Here is a 23,829-nt window from a genome sequence, read left to right as displayed (position 1 = left end):
CTTTTTACATATCTGAAAACATGTATTTAGAGTCCATATATGACATGATGCTTTGTTATATTATAAGCTTTGTTTAAACATTTAAAGAGGGCATATTATACCCCTTTTCTACCTTTTAAAAAAAGTCCCCTGTGGTCTAAATGAAACATCTGTGCTGTGCTTTGGTCAAAATATTACATGAATCAAGCACCAGAGGAGGTTTGTGACCCTGTATAAACCAGCTCTCTCAGAACGCTCCGTTTTGGTGTGTGTGTCTCTTTAAATGCAATGAGCCCCCCTGAGTTTTCCCAGTAGACATCAATCCTCTGTAGCAAGACTAAAAATGGCAGACCTGCTCAAAAGTTTTGTTCTAGGCTGGAGTCCATGGGTGAAGATATCCGGTGAGGGAAGGGCTTTTGTTTTTACCAGAATCCAACTTGTGACATCACAAGTTGAGCAAATTTGAAACGGAACACTTTTCTCTGTGTTGTAAGACTTATGCAGACCACAAACAAAGGACTGGATTGATTTATTTCACATTTTGTGGGTCGGTAGACAAATATAAGTTACAAAACACTGTAAAAGTGGAATTTTCATAATATGTCCCCTTTAAAGTTGCCACATGTAGCTGTCGTAAGTTTATAGCTCAATTGGTAAAGTAGAGCAGGTGACCCCTACAGATGCTACAGAGGAGCAGGTCATCCCTGCTCTCTCTTCACATGTCAGCTGTCTAAAAATTTGACAGGCAAAGGCAAAAGCAACAGTATTTTTGCCTAAGATTGATGAGTAAATTAATCCACAGTGGAAATAAACAAATTCACATTTTCAATTCAGGACCCTGGAACTTGGACTCTGGTTTTACTGTGTGGCAATTTGTAGCTGCTTAGACCTATACATCTAAAAACATCAGGCAACTTTTGTCCTGGAATTACAGTGATTAAATCTTTACTTAATGAGGGCACATAGGGTAGACAAATTGTACATGTGAAAATATTTAAGTCGCACCCGGTAACACATTCTTCAACTGGGGGATGCTGTCACCAAACCTGGCAACCTCACACAGACCTCTCAACTATAAACAAGCGGAGCACCTTCACTGGTCTGCTGAAGCTAGGCTAACAAACTTTCTCTACCAGTATGTGTCAAAATGTGTCTCATAACAGATACGAAGGATTTGTATGATAGCATTATTGGCCAAACTTGTATTGTCCCGCGTACAGCATGTGTTTGAAAGAAACTGTTTACTAATATTAGCATGTCAGGAGGCTAGCTTGCTAACAGTAGCTTGTTAAAGTAGATTGACACTGTGAAGTTTTCTTCATAAATGTCTGCAAAATGTGAACGGTGCAAAGTCCCGTTTTTGTTTGATCCAAAGGAAATGATAAAAACAAACGTGTTGCCAGTCATTTCTGACACTTTTATGGTTATTAATCGTTTGACTTTGAGGAGCTAACATTAGCCAGGTTACTGGTAACTGAGCTGGGCACAGAGATGCATCCTTTTAAGGATGTTTGTAATAAAACACCCCAGTGTTTCTTAAGCAAAATGATGAATTCAACACTATTTAAACTGAACTACACAATGTCTTTTTGTTTCAGGTGAATTTGTTCATCTGGGCCAGTCAGTACATCGCAGTATCACAAATCAATGCTCATATCCTGACCAATGGACCGCTGCAGAGTCTGCTCAGATAAAGACGGTCTGTTTTGGAGGTAGATCATGAACGACAAACTAGTCTTCCTGGGCTTGTTGTACTTTGTACAGGGCATCCCTTATGGTCTCCAGTCATCCCTGCTCCCTGTCTACCTGCGTGGAGCTGGTCACTCCCTCACCCGCATCGGCTTCACAAAGATCCTCTACTTCCCCTGGGTCCTCAAGGTGCTCTGGGCCCCTTTTGTGGACCGGGTTGGCACCAAGCGACGCTGGCTGGTGGGGACAGTTTCTGGGCTGGCTCTGACTTGCCTCTCCAGCGCTGCCCTTGCCCCAGAAGCACATATCTGGGGAGTAGCAGCAACCCTGCTGGCCATGAACACCTTGGCCTCTGTCCAGGATATCGCTGTAGATGGGGCTGCGGTGGGGTTGCTTAAAGGTCGTGGAGAGCTGGGGCTGGGAAATTCAGCACAAGTTGTAGGTTATAAAGCTGGATCGGTGTTTGCAGGAGGTGGGCTGCTGGCAGTAATTGACGTGGCTGGATGGAGCTGGATGTTCATGCTGTTGACATTTGTGTACGCAGGCGTGGCTCTATTTGTGTGGGGGGCCCCTGTGCTAGACGAGGAGACTATAAGGGGCCAGCAGGGAGAGGGAAGCAGGAGGGCAGGGCAAGGGGCGGACGCTATGAGGCCATGGAGGGTGTGGAAGAAGCTGCTGGCAGTGCCCGGCACCCCTTGGACAGTCCTGTATGTGCTGACATACAAACTTGGTGAGTCCTATTAATAAACACTGGTGTCTGTTAAGATCATTTAACTTCAAGATATTTAGATGTTTTGTTGTGTCTCATCAAAACCCATGTTAAACTCAGTTTAAAGGTTCTATATGTAACTTTTTACATATATAAATCGTTTTTTATCGCCCATTAATAAGCGAAAGGTTAACTGATGTGAAAAAGTAGATGTTCACTGTCTATCTGTGTTGCCTGTATAACATTTTTCCCCGAGTCGTATTTTCCACGAAAGCTCCAGGAAGTGACATTTTATGCACGTTCTCAACGTCCTCCTCACTCCGCTTACAGAGATCAACAGTACAAACTCATCACACACTCCCACTACAGCCAGAGGCCGTCTTCCACTCACTTCTATCTGCCTTCTCAAAGGCGGACAAACTCATCACACACTGTCGTTTGTAGGATGGAGAATGAATCTAATCTGGAATCTGTTAGTACAAATAAATGACCGGCCTCAAGCACAACACAGACTTCTTCACAGGCTTTCACATGTGAATGACCACTTACCTACTTTGTAAACATTAAGCCAGTAAATATCCAGTCGGCCGATGATGATGCTCGTTTGTGTACGTACGAGCACATTTGACGAGCAAGCGAGCGAGCAAGATGTTACTGGTGCAGTTCACCTGTGGCTTGCTGTATCGCTACAAACGCAGTATTTTTGAAAGTTACATCTAGCCCCTTTAAAGTATTCTTAATAGAAAAAAATTGCTCATCCTCACATATAAAAGCTGGATTAAGCCAATGGTAGAACTTTTGTTTGAAAAATGACTTAAAGGACTGATCAGTTATCACAAAAGAGTTGGAGCTGTAGGGATTGTGTTCAAATGATCCTGGTGGTGGACACAAGCACAAATGGTGTATTTTAAAAATAAATCAGAATAACAGAATAAATAGGACACATAGACTCTTTTCTCAACACCGCTTCCTTTAAATTGGAGATCTGTTTCCAGAATATCAGAAAAAAAAAGAGAAAGGAAAAGAAACCTTTCTTGAATCCATCCAATTGTTCCTTAAGTTCCACTTCTCCAGTTATGGTCCTGCATTCATGAAGTTCCCTGAACATACCACTAGATGTCTCTGTTGGTGTGTCCAATGAAGACTAAACTCAGGAATGAGTGTATTGAAGAAGTTAGAGAAGTTGTCACGCCTTGAAAATGTTTTTGTGTCTTTGCAGATCTTACATGAGCATTGTCAAACAGTCTCTGCTGAGATAATGAAGTTGTTTTAATGTCACAGTAAATACAAGTAAAAAAAACAACCTTAGGCACTTGAACAAAGAAACAATCTAAGCTTGAATGCATATTGAGTTGGGCAGGCCCTTTAGGTGTGAAGAGTTTGTTACAATATGAAACTCATATTTTTAAGTAGTTTTGGATCCGTCAGGCTGGTGTGTGGGAGAGAGAGTTGATATGACCAGAGTTTGGTGTTTGGTAGCAGAAGGGGATTATGTAAGGATTAGTATGTCTTTGTGTCTGTTGCGTCCAGAAACTGAAATGGAAGAAGACGCTTCATATCGTTGTGTGTTCATGTGTGTGCGTTTATGTGGGTGGTGAGAATATAATTGTCTCCTCCCATTTGCATAGTGTATGTGCTTGGATGTATATGCCTTTGTCTTTAAATTGTGTATGTGTGTGTGTATGTCTGTTTTTGAGAGGGTGTTAAGGATGGCTTTGTAATCGGATGAGTCCCAGCAGACGACACTACTGGAAAAAATATGAAGGCTGGCTGGACCCCCTAATCTGTCTAGGGAACAACCCCCCCCCCCCCCCAACACTCTCTCTGCTGCACTTACACTCAAACACACTGGTACTCGTGATTACAACAAGATTATGGAAATTGTTTTCCTTGTCATTGATTTATTAAGAGTTTATCACTTGTTGTCATTTCCAGTTTTATGTTCTCCATTAACAAAGTGTTCCCACCTTTGCAGGGAAAAAGGATTGTGTAATTTATTTTGTAGTAGGCCTAGATGTGCCGGTATAATTGTCTATGTGAGACAGTATTGTTTTTGTTCAAGGGGTGTGTGGGTATGTTTGTGCGCCACCGGTGATCTGCCTGTCTGAACCCCCCCTGTCTGACACACAACACACACACAACACACACACACACACACACACACACACACACACAGAGAACCTTCTCCCTCGTCAATCCCTAATGAACTCTGAGTTTGTGCTGCATCCAACACTGCACTGTGGCCAATCATCGTGTCTCAACTGTGACCCCTGTGCCATCTGAGTCCACAGGCATGATGAAAGAACTGTTTGGATGGACTCAGCAGGGCCAGATGAAGGGCAGGAGGGGGTGGGGGGTAGTGGGTGAAAATATTAGTGAGAAAGTTGGTTAAAAGAGGAGGAAGGCGGGATGTTCCGAGATACAATTAAGCTCAAATGATGGATGCAAACTAGGGTTGCACAATTAGTTGCAATTCTTTCTCAGGCAGCATGTATACTTTTTACATATTGAATGGAGGCCTGTTTATACAGGCTGTGCTTTTACAACATTTTGATGAGGATGATGAAGCTCATGCTAGCTCTCTGTAACTCAGATTAATTGGTTCTAAGTTAGTGTTGTAAAAAAAACATGAACAAAATCAAAAGGAAGTTATTGAAAACTCTGACCTATAGGTTATATAGACTCATTATTTTTATCCCACTTCATATCCCTTTTCAGTATTGCACAATGTTATTGGCATGGTATATTTTTATCATATTTTGCTGTTGTTGTCAAACTTTAGGACAGGGGGGAATTCAAATTAGAAAATTATTCAGTTCTCTGCATTTCTCCAAAATGTTCTCAGGTGTACAAACACCCCTCTGAGAGAGGCTGATTCATTTAAAGAATATAAAGCTAAAATACTCTACATTTTCTGATGGAACTAAGGAAGGAAACATGTTTTTTTAGGGTGAAATGAAGGAGTTAGAAAAGCTGCTTGCAGAATATACTTTATTTGTCTATTTAATGAAAAAAGCTTTTTTTAAGTCAGGTTGCCCTTTTCATCTCTAATCAGATGTTTTTTCTTGAACCATGCGACCCCAATATTGTCATAGATCCTTCAGTCCAGTCTGCAGATCAGCATCAGTGACATGAAGGCCAGTGGTCGTGGGTTAAGGTGGCTTTTGAGAAGGTGATTCAAGGAGATATAAAGGGAGGTAGAGTGGGGAAGAAGAAGAAGAAGAAGAAGGAGAGTTGGGGAGGGAATGGAGAATATTTTCCAGAGGGAAGAAGGACTGCAGGGAGAGAGGCTGGAGGAGGAGATGAATTAATGAACATCCACCACATGGTGCCTTTGAGAGAAAAAGAGCAATAGAAACAAACACGTTTATCCATGCAGAGATCTTCTAGATGTTTGAAGAACCTTTTTGGTTTTCTTACTTTATTAATCAAACATCAGTTAAATTAAAGCACAAGGTTGATGTTCATTTTAAATTTAAATTCCTTGTTTAAGGGATCAAATCTGCCTGTTAAGCTGATTTAAAAACATCAAATAAATGAATAAATCAAACCTTTAGTAGCACAACTGTACACTAAAAAAGAAGATGAGTTATTTTCATTTTGTGTGTGTGTGTGTGTGTGTGTGTGTGTATTACCACACGTCAAAAGGCAGCTATCATTTAATTATTAAGATGTGGTTACTGTCTTGTTCATGTTATGAAAATACTGATAAGATACTATAAGATCAACACTAGAGTCTATTCTGTTTTTTCTCAACAACCAACACTTCTGTATATGTGTATTTATTATAGGGAAAACTACTTTAACCTGGAATACATTTTCAGATTTGAAATGTGAGTTACATTGGCAAGTTCAAAACTTAATTGAACAAGTAAGAATGGTTAATTTTTCTTGGGGACCCTGGATTGATATTGTTTCATATTTTCTCAGAAAAGAAACAAAATAACAACATCTTACTGTCAGGTTTGTATTGGTGGCAGAGATGGAGGTTGTCCATGCTACTTCTTAGTTATAGAGTGTTTTTTTTCCCATGTTCAGGAGCCCTTCAGGCCAGAAGAACTCCTCCATGTACATAGATCTGCAGGAACACCTGGTGTGTGTGTGTGTATGTGTGTGTGTGTGTGTGTGTGTGTGTGTGTGTGTGTGTGTTTTTCAATAGACTGTGCATAAGATATTATGAAAGTGTACTCTCTGTTTACTGTTTGTCCTCAGGGATCCTGTGGTGCTGAAAGGTGTGTGCATGTGTATGCACATGGACATTTAAACGTGTGTGTGTGTGTGTGTGTGTGTGTGTGTGTGTGTGTGTGTGTGTGTGTGTGTGCACACTGTGCTCTAACGTGTTGTATGTATGAACTTGTCTGTTTACCGCGCTCTCAGCAGGGAGTGATATTGTCGTTCTGCAGGGGGACTACGTGTCCTCAGTGATCTCTGCTGCTCTGCCAGCCCTTTTGTCTAAGCTGCTGCACGGACGTCAAGATTCGACCCCACCGTCCCCATTGACCCCTCACCCCTCATCTCACCCTCCTCTCACCCCTCATCTCACCCTCCTCTTACTCTTATCCCACACTGATCCCTCCTGATACTGCCACCCAGCCCCCTCCAACCACACATAAAGGTGTTGTGCTCTGAAAAGTCAGTATAGTTGCAAAACCATAAAAATATCTTGGACGACAGGTCTTATAAAAATGAGGATGATCAATATGAGGTGCTCTGTCAAACATTTGGTACCCAGTTAGATGGGTGTTTGTCTGTGTCCTTCATTCTTCTGAGAAGAGAGACAAATAACTTCTAGAGCCACCAGTTAGTAAGTTAAACCGAAGTGCTCTTTTTCTTAAATGAAGATATATATATTTTTTGTAAAGTCACAATAAAAGAAACAACCCTCTGCTTCTCTTGTCAGATTTTGAATGAATTGTTGCCTAAAGCGTTACAAACACTTTGAACAGAATCTGTTAGACAGCAACAGAAATCAAAAGTGAAATCACCAAACTGTTCCATGTTTGTCTTTGCTCATAGACAGTAGCTTTGAAGGAAAGCAGGTTTTCTGTCTTTGCTGTCTTTCTTTCAGGATGATGGACTCTGCTGCTGTACTTGCTTGAAAGTCTATTAAACGATTTATGTCGTCAGGACCCCGATAAACAAAACATCCCCGCTTTTCTTCTTCCTGTCACTTTCTCGCTGAATGTTAAATAGTTTTGTCGGTTTTTGCTGTCTGCCTCTAATGTAAACATAAACACACACAGCCTGCCATCTCTCCTCTGTTTCCCCTTCACTAACCTCATAACAATGTCTCTGTTCATCTGCAGCCCCCTCCTCTTCCTCTGTCTTTATCTGTCTCCATCCCTCGCTGCGCTCCTTTTTCTCAACTCTTGTTAAACTCACATCTCCTTTTATTTATTGCATATAGTGCATTATGATTGTCATTGCCTGCACTACATCTCAACTGATGTGCCTCTGCTGTCTCTCTTTAAATTCTTGTTATCACTGACTTTCTCTTGGTCCCTCTTTTCTCCCCCTCTCAGCGTCTCTCTCCTTCCCCTTCACTCTGCTTGTTTAATCTTTGTGGTTGTCTAATGAAATCCCTGCTGAAATGGACAATTGTTGCTTTGAGAATATTTATAGAAAGGAATAATCAGTGTGGTTGTGTTTGTCTGCATGCCCCCCATCCCCCCCCTCCATCCCCCGCTCTTTAAAGAAATAATTAGTTGAAGGCAGGACTGTGAACACTCTGAGCTTTGAGCTAAACAACAGGCAGACAAGATCGGCGGCACAGAACCATGGGTAAACAAGCCAGGCATCATGGGTACCACTGCTGCCAGTGTTTCCTTTATTTGGACTAATATGCTCACAGCGCAGACGATACAACTCAAGACAGTTCAGCAGAACAGAGACAGAGATTACAGTGTGAATAATACACACAGAGGGTGTGAGTGTATCAGCTCACACTGGACGACGTGTAATGTGATGTCTAATTTAAGTCAGTTATCTTGGGTTTGACTTCTTTGATGATTTCCTGTATTTATACTGACAACTGTACGATGCTGTGGGAGTTTCAAAGAGTGAAGGGAACCTTGAAGATAAAGAGGAATGACCTTTTAATGACATAGAGCTGTTTATTAACTGATAAATCATTCAACTTAAAACAAGACAATTAAAAGTCAACTATTTGAAAATTGTTTTGTAACTCAAATCATTTAAAAAGTGAATATGTCAACCATGTGTAACTTCACAATGTAGGGACCTACACATGTACTGTATAGGTTCCAGTTTGAATAATGTGCACGTTAAAGTACAACAAGAGTCTTTGGGTTTTGGTTGGTTTGGCAAAATAATCCTTTTGAAGAAATCCCTTTAGGTTATATTGAATTATGATGAGATTATGTTTTTTTTTTTTTAAGTACTGAATGATTAGATGTTTGGCTGTATAAATATTTTTACTGTGCATCTCTAATTGAATCGTTGCTCACTGAGTTGATGTATTGATCCATACCTATGTGTTGTGACATGTTAGTACATGCTCTCTCAACTCTTTAGCTCATTTCAATTCAATCAAGGAGAAAAACATCTCAGTCCATCAGATAGATATGTGGTGTATATTTCAAAAGGTTAATTAGATTTACACTAACATCTTCAACATAGTGGTCCGCCTCTGTAATAACGACATACATGGCAAACACTGAAACATGAGTGACAGAAGTAAGAAACGTGTTTCCTACACGCACAATTCATATTTCCTTCCCCACGTTTCTGCCGGGTTGTCACGCCGCCATTACAGCGGTGACACTCCCGCTCTGCTACTGCACTCCCGATCACTGGGAGCCCTCACAGCTTTCTCTTATTATTATTTTTTTCATTTCAGTCTGTTTCATCTGCCTTTTTTTCTTTCCTCTTTCTCTATTTTTGTTTGTCTCCTGGCTGACTGAGTGAGTGAGTCGTCGGTTGTGTTGTGTCGTCTTTGACAGCAGTCTGGGAGCCAAGCTGTCAGTCACGCAGCTCCTTGGTCCCACTGTCTTTGTGAAGTCAGTCTCCATTAATATAATAATGGCGTGTAGTCGGCACCACTGAATATTTTACTGTAATGTTCAGCAGAACATTACCCCCACATTCAACGCCTCACAGAGAAAGTCTTACTGTCTGACAGAAACTTTTTATTTTGACTGAAAGGTCTTTGTGAGGTCTGTTTCATCTGTGCAAGTTTCTGTGTTTTTGTTGTGTTTTCCTTTTTGTGCTTTAGGAAAAGTGCTAGGCCCCCGTTTGATAAAGTGACTGAGGGGATTCTTTTTCTTGTCAGGCATCTATTATTGACACTTTCCAGGAATAGGCCTAGGTGCGCAGAGTGTTGGTGTGCAATATTTGATTCTGCAGTAGTCATCTCAGGAAGAGCATGTTTTTCAGTCTTGCAGGCTAAACAGTTTGATACTAAAGTCTTCATCGTATTAGACTCATTAGAACAGGCGTGTGTATTCTGGGAGTGACTTACATATTACCTGTAGGTGTAAAAAATAATCCTAAGTCATAGACCGTTCTGTACATAATACTTTTTGTTTTGTGTTGCATTGGCTTTTGATTGTATATTTTCACTTATTTTACCATCAGTAAATTGGACTGGAAAACCCATTAATATCAGATTCTCGTCTTTCCTCCTTTTTGACCACCTTTCTGTCGGGTCTCTTTGTTCCCAGGTGAGCAGGGGGCAGTGACCATGTTTCCTCTTTTCCTGTTGGATCATCACATGACCGCCCGGGAGCTCGGCTTCTGGAACGGCGTCATCGCCATGGGCTTCTCCATCTGTGGGTCGTCGCTGGGAGGCCTGCTGCTCGCTCAGTTCAGGTAGCCTTTAGGAACATCAGAATTATGGGTATTTCTGGATTCACATGACAGTATGTATGACAGTAGTAGAAGGTGCTTATCAAAGCTGTTCAGTCCTAGGATTTGTTAGATTCAAAATGATCTTTGGTGCTAGAGGATCATTACATTAAAAAAATATATAAAACACATAAAAGTCAAAGATCGAGATTGCGATCACCCATTGTTTGAAATTCAACAAATCAGTATTTTCATGGATTTCTCCACTTCTCACTACTAGCCACACTTCAAAAATACTTTAAATTTATATAGTAATTTACACCATTAAAATATATAAGCTATTAGCTAAAATGGCTAAAGCTAAAATATATATAATGTGTAAAGAATATATGAAATATGCAGGACACTATTTTCCCAGAGCTAAACCTGACGTCTTCAGTTCAGTACTGTCATACAAAAACACAAAAGAAGAACATATTTGTCTTTAAGAGTCTGAAATCACGCTGTTTAAGGTTTTTTGTTGCAAAAAATTGCAAAAGAGACTCATCAAAATCTTAAACATTGATTTTCTGACCAGTTTTTTATGTTTATTGACTAATTAACAAGTTTTTCATCTGATCATTTCAGCTGTTTCATTTACCGACCTCTCAGACGTGTGAGCTCTCTCTGTGAGTTTTTCTTTCCACAGGGAGGAAGTGTATTTTTTCATTTAGAATCAAGTCAGTCTGAATCTCAAGAAAACATTAGCCAAAACCTTCCTTCAGAGGATTTATATTTGACTATATACTGGACCAACAGATGAAAACAACTGATATGTCATGGGAAGGAGAAATCAGACCATATGATCTTATGTAAAAATGGCTGAGTTTCAATTCAGCCATAACCCCCCCCCCCCCCCCCCCCATTCCACGTCCTTGTCTTCTTCCTCCTCCAAGCTTTTTGTTTTCACTGACTCCTTCTTACCTGCATCTCCTTTTACCTCCTCACTCTGTGCCTGCTCTTCCAGTTTTTTTAATTCTCTGCCTAGGCTCATCTCGTCTGAATCTGAGTCTGTGTGTGTGCGTGTGTGTGTGTGTGTGTGTGTGTGTGTTCGTGTGTGTGTGTGTGTGCGCGCGTGTGTGTGTGTGTGTGTGTGTGTGTGTGTGTGTGTGTGTGTGTGTGTGTGTGTGTGTGTGTGTGTGTGTGTGTGTGTGTGTGTGTGTGTGTGTGTGTCTTTCTGCCTGTCTGACTGTGTGTGTACAGTAATTTAAGTAAACATAGCCTTGTTTGAGAGCTCAGGGACCCCCTGTGTCTGGTGTGTGGTGTGAGAACAACATGAGCAGCAAATCCATCACACAGTCTCTGGAGTGTGCGCACACACACACACACACACACACACACACACACGTATACACACTCCTCAGGGTTAACAGAGACAACGCGCAACTCTATCTGAATTTTATTTGCAGATTTGACAAATGATACTACAATTTAAGAGTTTCTTAATAATCAAAATAGCTGTGTTATAGTGCATTATTTTACATTAGGGTTATTAGATTGAGTGATTCTGCTGAAACTCTGGTGTTTTCCCTGAATGTAATTATTCTGTTACACAGTGAAAGAGAGCCAGTTAATGAACAATTTCTATACTGCTGATGTTGAACATTTATTTACAGTAACTTCAGTCCCATTTGAATCTAGTTTAGGATTCACAGTCTGTTAGGATGTCGCCTTTACATATTTGCCCCCTCAGCACAATGACACTTTGCCATTTGACCGTCATTGCGTAAGATTGTACGTCTGCTCACACTAGGATCACATAGAACAAGTCAGCCTGAAGCCAGTATGATGTAATGAACTATAAATAACAACTCTGCCCTTATAGAGGATAGTATGTTAACACACTATAGGTTCCTATAATGTTAAAGACCCCTCCCATAACTATCCAGTTTTGATCTTTTTAATATGTCATGTTGTTCTGAAATAAGAGTCATCAGAGAATGAAAACGGGCAGAAGACAATGATAAACTGATCACAGTCTGAAGACACAGAGAGAGGGAAAGTCAGCTGCTTCTAACATCGTTTTTATTAATGATCAGGGAAAAATAACTGTTGGGGGGGGGGCTCTTATTATGATCATAGGTATAGGAACTGTAACTAAATGTCCAACATATTTTTTTCCTTTTATCCATGTCAGGAAAATGTTTTTGCTATGAAGCCAACTTTATGTATAGTTCCTAAGGCCAGAACAGAATCAAGTTTTGGAGGCAGAAATATATATGAGGGATATAAGGGAATTAAATGTAGCACTCACTAATATGGAAACAAGTTCAGACATTAATTAATGAAATTAGACCTTTGTAGTAGATTGTTCTTTTTTCATTATAAAGCAAAGCTACTCGGAATACAGCTTTCGTGATGTCTGTTAAAGAGTACGTCTAGCAGTCATCATCAGGTTCAGTCTCTGGTTGTGCCAAAACTTTAGGTATCAGTGTGGGTTAAGACATTTACTCAATCTTTATGCTATTAATTAATTGATCGCTCTTTAATTAACACTCGAGTATTAAAACTCCATGAATGATTCAGTAATCTTAAACAGAGAAGGTCACCTTGTTTGACCTGTAATTAAAGCTCCTCTGTCAGACAGATCAGTTTGATATTTGAACTGATGAATTACTAAACGGTTACTAATGTACTACTTTTCCAAACACTATAATAATTACGATATCTCTCATATTTTGCTGACACATGAAATGATTCGAACATTTTAACTTTTTTGGGTAAAAAAGATCAAACTTGACTGCAAATTGACAGTGTCCTATTATATAGAATTAGTTAACGTAGATCCACTCTATGGATGCAAAGTAAAGATCAAATCAGCTAATTCTGAATGATGTTATGAAAATGAATATTTGTGGTTATATACAGTTATGTACTTCTCAATGTCAGATAAGCACTTCTCTCCGAGTTACACAGTCACACACACACAAATACACAAACCCTCAGAGAGAGTGGTGTCCAGCAGGCTGTGGGCCCACCTCTAAAAGCTCAGTTGGAAGGTTTATCCTCCGCTCCATCAGAATCAACTGAGTGGTCAGTGAATGACCCCCTTTACAACCGCCAGCAGCAACCTGAGAACACGGCTATTCTTATCTGGGCCCGGCCCGTGTGAGGTGGCAGCCAGGCAGGTTCTCTTTCTCACACAGAAACACTCACACACACACACACACACACACAGACACACACACACACACACACACACACACACACACACACACACACACACACACACACACACACACACACACACACACACACACACACACACACACACACACACACACACACACACACACACACACACACACACAGCATCTCCTGAGAGTGCGTGATATGAAAGGCTGTCATTGAGACGGGAGGTAAAGGAGCAGCTGAGAAGAATGTGTTTAGCATGTGAATGATGCAGGATTGGTTTCCAGTAGAGGTAAGAGGTGGGGAGAGGCTGGAGGGGGGAGAGATGGTGAGTGGAGATGATACCCAGAAAGAAGGAGGGAGGAAGGGAGGGAGAGAGAGCGGGTCTGAGAGAGAGATATACATTTTCAGAAATGAAAAGGCGTAATAAATAGATTTCAGATGATTAAAGAGTTCAGGAGCAGTAACTAAAGAAACAGACATTCAAGGAGTCATCTTGTTAGAGGTCTTAGAAACTGAAACTTAGATAATGATTACATTATTTGATATTGTTTCATCTGTTCAGAATTTGCCACTTTCCTTTTCCCAACAACTAAATAACTTGTGTTGGACTGTTGGTCTGATGAAACAAGACAATTGAATGGTGATTTTTCACAGCTTTTTGACATTTATTAAACAAACAAGTTACTTCTGATACAGCCCTAAATGTGATTGGATACTGAAGAATAACTGGAAAAACATCAATCAACAACAACAACCTGTCATCGTCATGGGAGGCACAAAAGAGAAGTGTCCAAAGATGAGATTGTTACTTATTCCTCGATATATTTATTTATAATCGTCCAGCTAGATAATAAAAAAAGATACGGCCTGTTTGTATAATTTGATGCTTTATAAAGTGCTGAGCCTAAACCAGTTTTCACTTTAGCACACGCTAACGTAACACCCTCACAGGGTTTGATGAAGGCCTGTTCAGCTCTTTGAAAACATGGTATTTGAAATCTTTAACTTTATATGATGGTCATCTGTATCAGCAGAGACACAGGTTCAGGTATCATAATCAGTATTATGTATAAAATGATATTCTAACATTTCTTTAATTAGCTGCAGCATTAGAGCTTTCTAAATGTTTAACAGAGTATAGTAAGAGAGGATTAGAGTATGATAATAGTAAGTCAGTGACTCAGCAAGTAAACAGCTTAAAAGTGAGCAGGGTCAACCAGGGCAGACGGGGTCTCCTCAGGTTAACTACACACAGCTTGTGTGCTGGATCCGTGTTTGTACACCAAACAAACATGATGAAGCAGGAGAAGAGCTGAAACTGTTTAACTTGACAGGAACTTTAAATCTCCATCTTGGACTGAAACTGTTGAGCGTTTTTACTGGGTGCACTTCTCAAACTAAATTAGATATTCTGCTTTGTGAGACGGGGCCCCTTCCTCCTCTCTGCCTTTTTTATTTTTTTTATTTTTTTTACACATAAAATAATGACATGCACAAAAAAACATAAACAAACACTCACAGTCCTTTGAGTGGCAGGCATCCTCTGAGTGATTGGCACTGTTAATCCCTGATGTCACACAACAGTGTGAGTGCTTGTGTACATGTGTTTGTGTGTGTGTGATAACAGTGGTTAATTATCTTCTTCATGCTGGGGAACTCCTTAGGTTATTGATTACGTCACGAAGCAAACCCACAGGGGCATGATTTTCTTTCACTAACAGGGAATCAATTAGTGTCTGGGGACTTGTTTACTTAAGCACGCATGTTTCTGTGTGTGCGCGTGCATTGGAGTGTGTGTGTGTGCGCGTGTGTAATTGTGTGTGAGATGAAAAGAAGTGTGGAATATCATTAAGTTTAATGGTAGCAGCCTTGAGCCTCTTTCACCACATACTGTATCATAATACTTCTCAACATGTTAAAGTTGGTGATCATCTGTCTGATACTCTCTTGTCTCTGTCCTCCTCTCAGCATCGGGGCTATGATGAGACGAGTGTTTGTATTAAGAACCGTCAGCATGGTCTTCCAGAGCTCTCTACTCACTGTGCTCGAGCCGTCACCGCTCCTGAAAGGTGAGAGAACATAGTTTCATCACACATAACAGCAGTTCGAGTGACCTTGTTACTCTTAAGGTCTTCTCCATGAATATTGTATCAGCTCACCAACATGTTGTTTATTTTATTCTGTGTATTTACATATTTAACCTTCGCAGCTCCTGATCCCACATACATGCCGTCCTCATTTCACCTGCTAGTCTCTTGAATAAACACACAAAGCACACAGGTACATGTTAGTACATGGCTTTAGGTTACTCATGTACCATGTTTATGTGGATAAACACATTGTTTGAAAACAAAGCTAATAACAGAGTCCACTTTAAGAGTTTATGATAACATGAAGTGAAGCTCAGGCTGCTTTACATGAGAATAAACACTTTTTATTCTGTTGGGTTGTACTTTTATGGCTGCTGTTTGAACATATTCATTTATCAGATGTAAACAGAATGAAGTGAATACCAAAACGATGAAATCACACGATGCAGTGCACCAATTAAATTCTAAACTCGTTCAGGAAGAGAGAAACAATGATCACAACCTCTTAAATATGTTCCCTATAATGAGCACAACGCTGAGCCAAAACCAACTCTCTGAAAACTTTGGACGTAGGACATCCACTACTCTGCCACTGTGTGGTGTTTTCAGCCTCAGGATGTTGATGACATAATGTCAATGTGTGTTTTGTAAATGTTCCAGTGTGTCTGCTGACAGATATGACATTAACATTCTGTCTTCAACAGAAATGTGTAAAATGTTCCCTTTAGCATCTCACAGTAAAGGTTCTTAATATTTCACCTTCATAAGTGAAGTCTTCTTTTTGGTTAGGTGATCTGAAACATTTAAGTTAAAAAAAAAAAAATCTGCTTCCCTTATAATAAGTCGCCACTTTGTTAGTTCCCTGCATCTTTTTTGGTGCTGAAAAAAACACATCCACTGTACAATTGGTTTGCTTTTTTCCTTTAAAATGTTTCACATCTTCAGGTCTCTAAATTGTATCAAATTTAACAGTTGCACAAGCAGATATCAGTCTTAGGTAAAACTACTCACATTTCAGACACTGTCTACCTCTTCTGGGAGGATTCAAGCAGACTTCTTCTTAAAGGCAGTGTCGTTTAGTCGTTTTGAAAGCTGAAAGAGGCCATCGTTTTTTTTTTATGCGGGAATGAAGGCAGCTATTTTCACACATGGACCTTAAATGCGTTTATAGTGTTGCACTTGGTGTTCACAAAAAGTGACAGAAATATTTGTGCAAAGAATAAATTAGGTAGAAAGAGAGAGAGGTTAAAATCTTGCTTACTATCTGACATGCATGACTGGGGCTTAAACATTGAATTGATGGTGTCAGAAAGATTCAGAAATGGACCAAAAAGACAACGGCTAACTGCTGGACTACAGGTCGAGCCTTTGAGCCAGGTGTTAAGTAGAGGGAGAGTGGGTGATGGAGAGGATATTGATAGACAGATGCTCTCTCTCTCTCTCTCTCTCTCTCTCTCTCTCTCTCTCTCTCTCTCTCTCTCTCTCGTTCTCCAGAGGACCCTTCACTTATTAATGTCTTGAATGATACATCTGATTCTGAAACATAGCTGGTCTCTAAGCTGTTGGGATTCAGATCGTCGTCATTCATCTCTATCAGAGCTGTCTGTTCCCCTATCAGGCCTCTCAGACTGAAAGTTGAGCCCCCCTCCCTTCCCCCCCCCCCCCCACCTTCGCTGTTACCCCAGAACAAAGATTTTAGAAAAACTCAACCAAAAAAAAAGAACGCGGAAAATATTTTTCAATATTACATGATAACCCTCCGCTTCCCACTCTCCCAGTCTGATCATTCGGTGTGACTCCGTCATTGTTGTGTCTCTGACTGAAGAGTCTTATTCAGGAAAAGCTCTGGCGGCTTGAGTGAATAATTCAGTGTTAGCGGGAGCAGAGACAGATAGGCTCTGTGGTTCCTCTGTGTTTCCCAATATCAGCGCTCTGCCACGTCCCCTCAGAGGATACACTACATGTGTTTTGGGGACGAGTTGGGGGGGGGGGCACTTCGGCAGCTTACTGATTCTCCCTGCTTTGTCTTGCTGCTTTGAATCCTACATCGAATAGTATATTGAGCAGATAAATTGATACACCTTTAGCAGAAAAACTTCAGCACACTCAGACGTGTTTTGCTTGATTTCTCTGGTGTGTGTTCGCTCCCTCAGGTATGGCCGTCCTGAGCATGAGCGTTCAGCACTTCCTGGGCGGTCTGATCACCACGCTCACCTTCACCACCATGATGCATTGCACTCAGAGGGCAGAGGAAAGCATTCAGGTAAATAAGACATTATTCATACATGTTACATACATGTATACATGTATCTTACTCTCATACAAGTATGAGAGTAAGATATTGTTCGTGAATAATTTGACTCTTTTATCACTGTTTTTTTTTTCACTTCAATTGTCTCGTCCTCCACTGTTATGTAATTTCCTGTGGCTTAACAAACAGACAACAAAGTGTGCTTTTCTTTTCTCATTCTTTCCTCCCCTTTAACTCCCCTCTATCTTGATTTGATTGTGCTGTTATATAATTTTAGGTCATTTCCTTTGGTTGTCAAAGGGAGGCCATTGAGGGAAATCCTCAGACCACACCTATCGTCACCTATACCTGTTAGTTGTCATCAGCTGTTTCCACCAAGATCATTTCAGCCGTGGTCTCTTTTCATTGCCTCTCTTCTGTTTTTTTTCTTCTTTGCCCCCCCCCCCCTTAATTTTTTCCCTCTCTCTGGCATTGTCCCTCTTACAGTACCCCCTCACTCTCATGTCTTTGTCACCCTGCAGTCCTTTAAACGCTCTCTTTTCCTCTCCTGATTTTCTCCTCTCCTCTCCCGTTTTCTCCTCTTTGACATAACTCCTTTTGTCCCGTCGTAACTGGGCCATCGGTGCCTGCAGGTGATAGCTGTTCACACAGCCATTCAGACGTCACTCAGTCAATCTCTCAAGGTGACAAATTATCATTTAAATTGCTGTCACTCTTAAAAAATGAAGAAGAATGGGGTGACAAATCGCAGGCTGTCAAACAGAAATAAAGATCTAGTTACAAATAAAATAAAAACAGAAACAATCGCACACGATGATGAGAACAAGGGTTCATTTGAGATGTTCTCATGACACATACACTGTTTGCTCTTTAGTGTGTCGGTGTGTGAATCAGTGTGTTAGCACACACAGGAGGGGAGAGTATTAGCCCCCTGTGCTGGTTGTGTGTATGTATGTGTCTTATTCAAGGTAGTGCTATCCGGTGGCAGAAAGCTGATAGCATGAGTGCTTGTTAACGATCCCCAGGAGAAAGAAACCCAATCTGTTCAACAAGTTGCTCAGAATAAAGGCACTCCACTTAGCTGTGGTCACACAGAGCTCTATACCTCAGTGTGAAGACCACTACAGCACAGAGAGTCTAAACTCACCGCAAGTTTCCCAACTCTCAGTTCATTTGCCTTTTTAGTGAGAAATGTTAAAATGCAAATAGAAGGATTACAACAAATGTGTTTTTAGGGTGTAATTACAAGTCTATATATAGGCCTGCACAATATGAGAAAAATAAGTGATGACAAAGTTCATTATTCCGATAACGATATGTACAGTAGTGCAATAACACAAAAAAGTATTTGCTATAACTCACAGTTTCTATGTATCACCATAACAATAAGATTGCGATTAATTTTGCAGCCCAAGTAATATTCATGCAAGAATAAGGAGACATGTGAAGGGGTAGGGGTTTAGCTTTAGTTGGTAGAATAGGTTCCTCATTAACATACGGTAGGCTACAGTCCTCTTCATACTGGTCATAGGTTCAACTGCCGGTACTGTTGTAATTTGGTGCATGTCATCCCCCACTCTATCTCCTTACTTTTTGTCTATCTCCAATCGTCAAATCCAATAAGGGCAAAAAGCCCCAAAAATAATCCTAAAAACCAGACATTTACAGACATCACTTTGGACGATGGAGAAATGCGACTAACCATTTCATTAGTCTCTTACATATCTTATCTAAGGAATAAATAAAATGTATACAAGCAAGAAAAAGTTACCGTACAATCCCAATCCCAGCACATGAACTGAACTCAAATATATTGTTGATCTGACTAACAGAGTAGCGCTTCACTAAAGCTGAAACAAGAGAGTATGTCTACATAACTTATAAATTACTTTAACCATTAGTTCATCAGTGAAATAGAAAACAAAGAACATTCTGTCAATTTGCCCGTCAGAGACACATTTTATTTCATTTTTATTAGAGAATTCTCGGCTGTATTCGCTGCTCTTTGACAGACAGATTTAAGCTCTAAAGAGTTCAATGTCCCATGAATATTTTTTTCCAGTGGACGGTCTAGGTGCCACCAGAGTCCTTCTGTTGTCTAAAAGTTACCTGCCTTACCTGGGTGCTGAGCTCTCTGGCACAGGAGGGAGGCTATAACATGGATTATATAATCTCTCTCTCTCTCTCTCTCTCTCTCTCTCTCTCTCTCTCTCTCTCTCTCTCTCTCTCTCTCTCTCTGTTTCCAGCCTGAATGCCTACAGGTTGGGATCAGATAGTCTTCCTCGTTTGGCCTCCATCCATCGACTCAGGCCATGATCTCACACTTTCTCTTTCAGGCTTCAAGTCTTTATTTCTCTCCTCTTATGTTTCCTTTTGCTCTTTGAGGATGTTTACTGAAAATGAGCCTTTTTACATATCCTTTATTTCTGTATTTTTTTTCCATATTAAAAACATAAACTGTAAAGATTTGCAACATGATAAGTTTAAGTGTCACCTTTTGTAACAATGTTAAGTTCTCAATTTCAAATATGCTCTCTCCTTTTTTTGCTCCCTTCATTTCCTACAACTTGCCTTTATTTCCAAACTCTCATCTCCTTTTTCTGCACTTGCTTCCGTTTATTGTTTACCTCCTCTGCTTTGCCACGTTTCCCACAATTCCTCCTCCCCACTCATCCTCTCTCTTTCAGTCCACTCACTACAGTTTCCTGGCGACTCTGGAGGTGTTGGGGAAGCTGACGTTCAGCGCCCTGGCGGGATGCGTGGTGGATTGGTTTGGTTTCCAGGTTGCCTTCCTCTTCTTCCTCACCCTCTCGGCTGGGACGGCCCTGCACGTGTGGACAGCTACCTTCACTGGTGCTCTCAGGGAACACCAGCTCAAAGAGCAGCCCAAGTGAGAGCATGATCAGGGTCCTGATGAGGGGCTAAAAATAACTTTAACCACCAGTATTCAGACACCTCAGAAGTCCTTTAATACAGCTAAATAAAACTCTCAGCAAACCATTTTAGTATCGAGAATGAATAAGTTTACTTTCTTGTTCTGCCATTTCTTCAGGAGAAACCAGCCATGCTTTAAGTACTCTTATTATTACAGAGTGTTTCTTTTGTTATTGCACTAGCACAACTGGCCTTACTTTTTTATTTTGCATTAAATTGTCTTAATAAGTCTTAAAGGGATACTTCCACCGTTGAAACATGAATCTGTATTGACATTGGGTCATGTATGTAGTAGAAATGTGAATTAAATTTTAAAGTTGGTGCCTTCTTGGCTGAGAAAAGGCAGAAAGTGTCTTTTTGGCTCATGTGGATGAAAGACACCAAATCCCAGAATGCACAGCACCGCAGGCCACTCCCACTAAGGTCCTCTAGTTCAGAATCAGAAATACTTTATTAATCCCAGAGGGAAATTCGATCGATACAGTTTCTCCAAAATATACAATATAGCAGTAGAAATATAGAATTAACAACATTTACAGACATATTTACTTCAACACATAAGACCGTTTCATCAACTGATTCAGAGATTTCTTCCAGAATTGATCTTGGAAGTTCCTGGCAGAAAACAGACTCTATGTCTGTGTCCATAGGCAAACAGTGAGAGCACCGACACTACCAGTCCGCCCCAGCTCGAGCCGGCCCCGGCTCCTCGTCCTCACCGCCGCCGACAGGCAGGTATCATGTCTCTGCTGCTGAGCTGGCAGCGGCCGGCGGCGGCAATATAGCCGCGAGACGGTTGCTGCTGACAGGCCGGTCTTGTGTCGCGGATCCCGGCGGCTGGGCTTGCGGCGGCCGAACTCCCGGGCTCCCGGCGAGCAGCCGTCTCGCCATTATATTTATATTTTTTCGCCATTATCAGCTTTCTCCATAGAGCCTGTTACCATAGCTTCCAAGCAATATAGCAGACGTTAAGTTTTGATTCTGGGAGTGAGTTCCCACCCACTGATCTGTGATTGGTCTGTAGCTTCAGAGTTCGAAAATACGCGGAACTACCGTTGTAGTTTCACCCCGCTAACAGCAACAGCTTCCAGTGACACAAAAATCGTCATTTTGCGTCCCTCGAAGCTCCTTTTCAGACTCAGAAATACAAAGATTTCCCATCTCAGGGGAAAATGAGGGAGAGATGCACGACCATTCAAAAATACTACCAGGTTTCTAATGATACAAAGCTTAATGCAAATGGGTGAAGTATCCCTTTAAGTATTTATATAATATTAACTGTAGTTTGAAGACACGTGCAGATATAATGTAGGTTAGGATGAGCACATTTTTATTGGTGTATTGAGTTTTCTGGACAGGATGGGATCGTAGTGCCCAATAAGAGTGATGAAGTAATGCGTGGTGAGCAAAGCTGTTTTTATCATCTGAGCCATTTTAATGTTTGAATAAGCCAGCAATAGGAGCAGCAGCCGAAAGCAATACCCCTACTTAGTGATGCTCGTTTCATCATACGGGAATATGTCCATTCACCTCTGTTCTATGGTTTACATTTACAAGTTAATGATTCTCTACTACCTCGTATCAGCACTGTATGTTAATATTAACAGGAGGTGAATTTACAGAAGCTGCAACAAGTAGAGTATAAACTCATTCACAGTAAGTGTTTGAAGTACACACACACAGACACGCACACACACACACACACACACACACACACACACACACACACACACACACACACACACACACACGCACCTCGCTCAGTCTGAGGCTGAAGGGTGGAAAAATGTTCAGCCTCAAACATTGCAGGGTATCATCACAGACAAATGATCAAACGGTTCAATAAATTCTCATTTAAACTTGAAAGACCAATCACACTGGCAACATGTGTTATTTTGTGAACATGGTTCCACTTGTTTGTTGTTTTTAAATAATTATGTGTACTGTAAAATACACTGAACTCTTTACTGTACTGTACATGGTATGAGGTCATTTTCTCAGATATGAATGAAACAGAAGTGTAGAATGTTTTTCTTTCACTAGGATCCAACAGGAGAAAGTCTTAATCAAAATAATGTCTTAAAATTGATCATTGAGTTGAAAGGATGCAGGCAGCAAAGATAAGAATGGATACGTTTTCATTAAAGGAGCAATATGTAACTCTGACACGTAGTGTTAATAATGGGTACTGCAGTCCAAATTTGAAAACATTGAAAAGAGCTGTCCCCCCCCTCCCCTCCTCCTCTCTAGAGTCGATGCACATGCAGGTTGACATGTCGCAAACACGGGAGCCTCAGTGTTTAACCAGCTCTTCATCGGCATTGAAACCTTTTTGCATTCTTACCTCTCCATTTTTCAAAAAGTATCTCCAGTGTTTGTCCTTTTACCACGTTTCAGCTCGTGGAGCTTATTAGTAGAATGCCATGGCATTTAGGTTGGGTAGAATCAGTTCTATCTGAACCAGTTCACTTGTCCGCTTCCATCACTACAACAAATGTAGGGTTGCCGTGATTACTGGTCTCATATCTTGCAAACTGAGGGGTGTCCAAAACGCCTGTGTTAGGGGTGCCTTAAAACCGCCCCCTTTCTCTGGTCAAAACAAAAACAGACCATTCTTGACAAGATTTGAAACTTAGGACTTAAGATATAAGGAGGACATACTGGCTGCTGCATTTTTTTCAGAGAAGACAGCACATCAACATGTTTCCTTAATGTCTGATGATAAAGTAAGGTAATGTTATGATTTAATTCAGCAAATATCTTGCATATTGCTCCTTTAAGGCAGCACATTCAGCCAAATAAAACGGCCAGTAACCTGCTTTCATGTCATAACTGGGGGGACTTCATACAACATCACTGCTGAAACGTCCATGTAGCTGGGTTCTCTGTCTGGAGACACCAAAAATAAAGCTGCTGAGTGAATCTTAAGAGTCTGTGTGTTTTTTTTTGTTTGATCTCTGGTATTTGGCTTTTTTCACTAGATTTGACCACATGTTGTGTCCTCGGGGTGCGGTCCTGTGTGGTCTTTGAGGACAATCCCACCTTTGAAAATCCTCTGTAGAAGGACAACAGTGTCTCTCTGCAGCTCACTAGCTGAGGACTACAGGAGTGAATAGAGCCCGTGTCACAGGATCCACAAGTCTCAAGGCTGTAATAACACAACAAATACTGTGAAGGAGGATTAGGCCAGCTTACAT

At 40.9% G+C, this 23,829-nt stretch overlaps 1 protein-coding gene across 1 annotated transcript; it reads left to right on the top strand.

Annotated features, from left to right (window-relative positions):
* The first annotated feature begins 494 nt into the window (after positions 1 to 494).
* On the top strand, positions 495 to 23,554 carry mfsd3 (major facilitator superfamily domain containing 3). The gene is made up of 6 exons (XM_020632935.3): positions 495 to 1,114; positions 1,578 to 2,398; positions 10,060 to 10,207; positions 15,326 to 15,426; positions 17,601 to 17,710; positions 20,386 to 23,554. The coding sequence occupies exons 2-6, from the start codon at positions 1,699 to 1,701 to the stop codon at positions 20,590 to 20,592; spliced, it is 1,266 nt and encodes a 421-aa protein (XP_020488591.1). The 5' UTR covers positions 495 to 1,114; positions 1,578 to 1,698; the 3' UTR covers positions 20,593 to 23,554.
* The last annotated feature ends 275 nt before the right edge of the window (positions 23,555 to 23,829 follow it).

This window comes from Labrus bergylta, chromosome 2 (genome assembly GCF_963930695.1).
Source record: "Labrus bergylta chromosome 2, fLabBer1.1, whole genome shotgun sequence".
In the NCBI taxonomy this organism is placed as follows: domain Eukaryota; kingdom Metazoa; phylum Chordata; class Actinopteri; order Labriformes; family Labridae; genus Labrus; species Labrus bergylta.
Note: the sequence above shows the minus strand (reverse complement) of the source record. Positions and strands in the feature narration are given on the sequence as shown.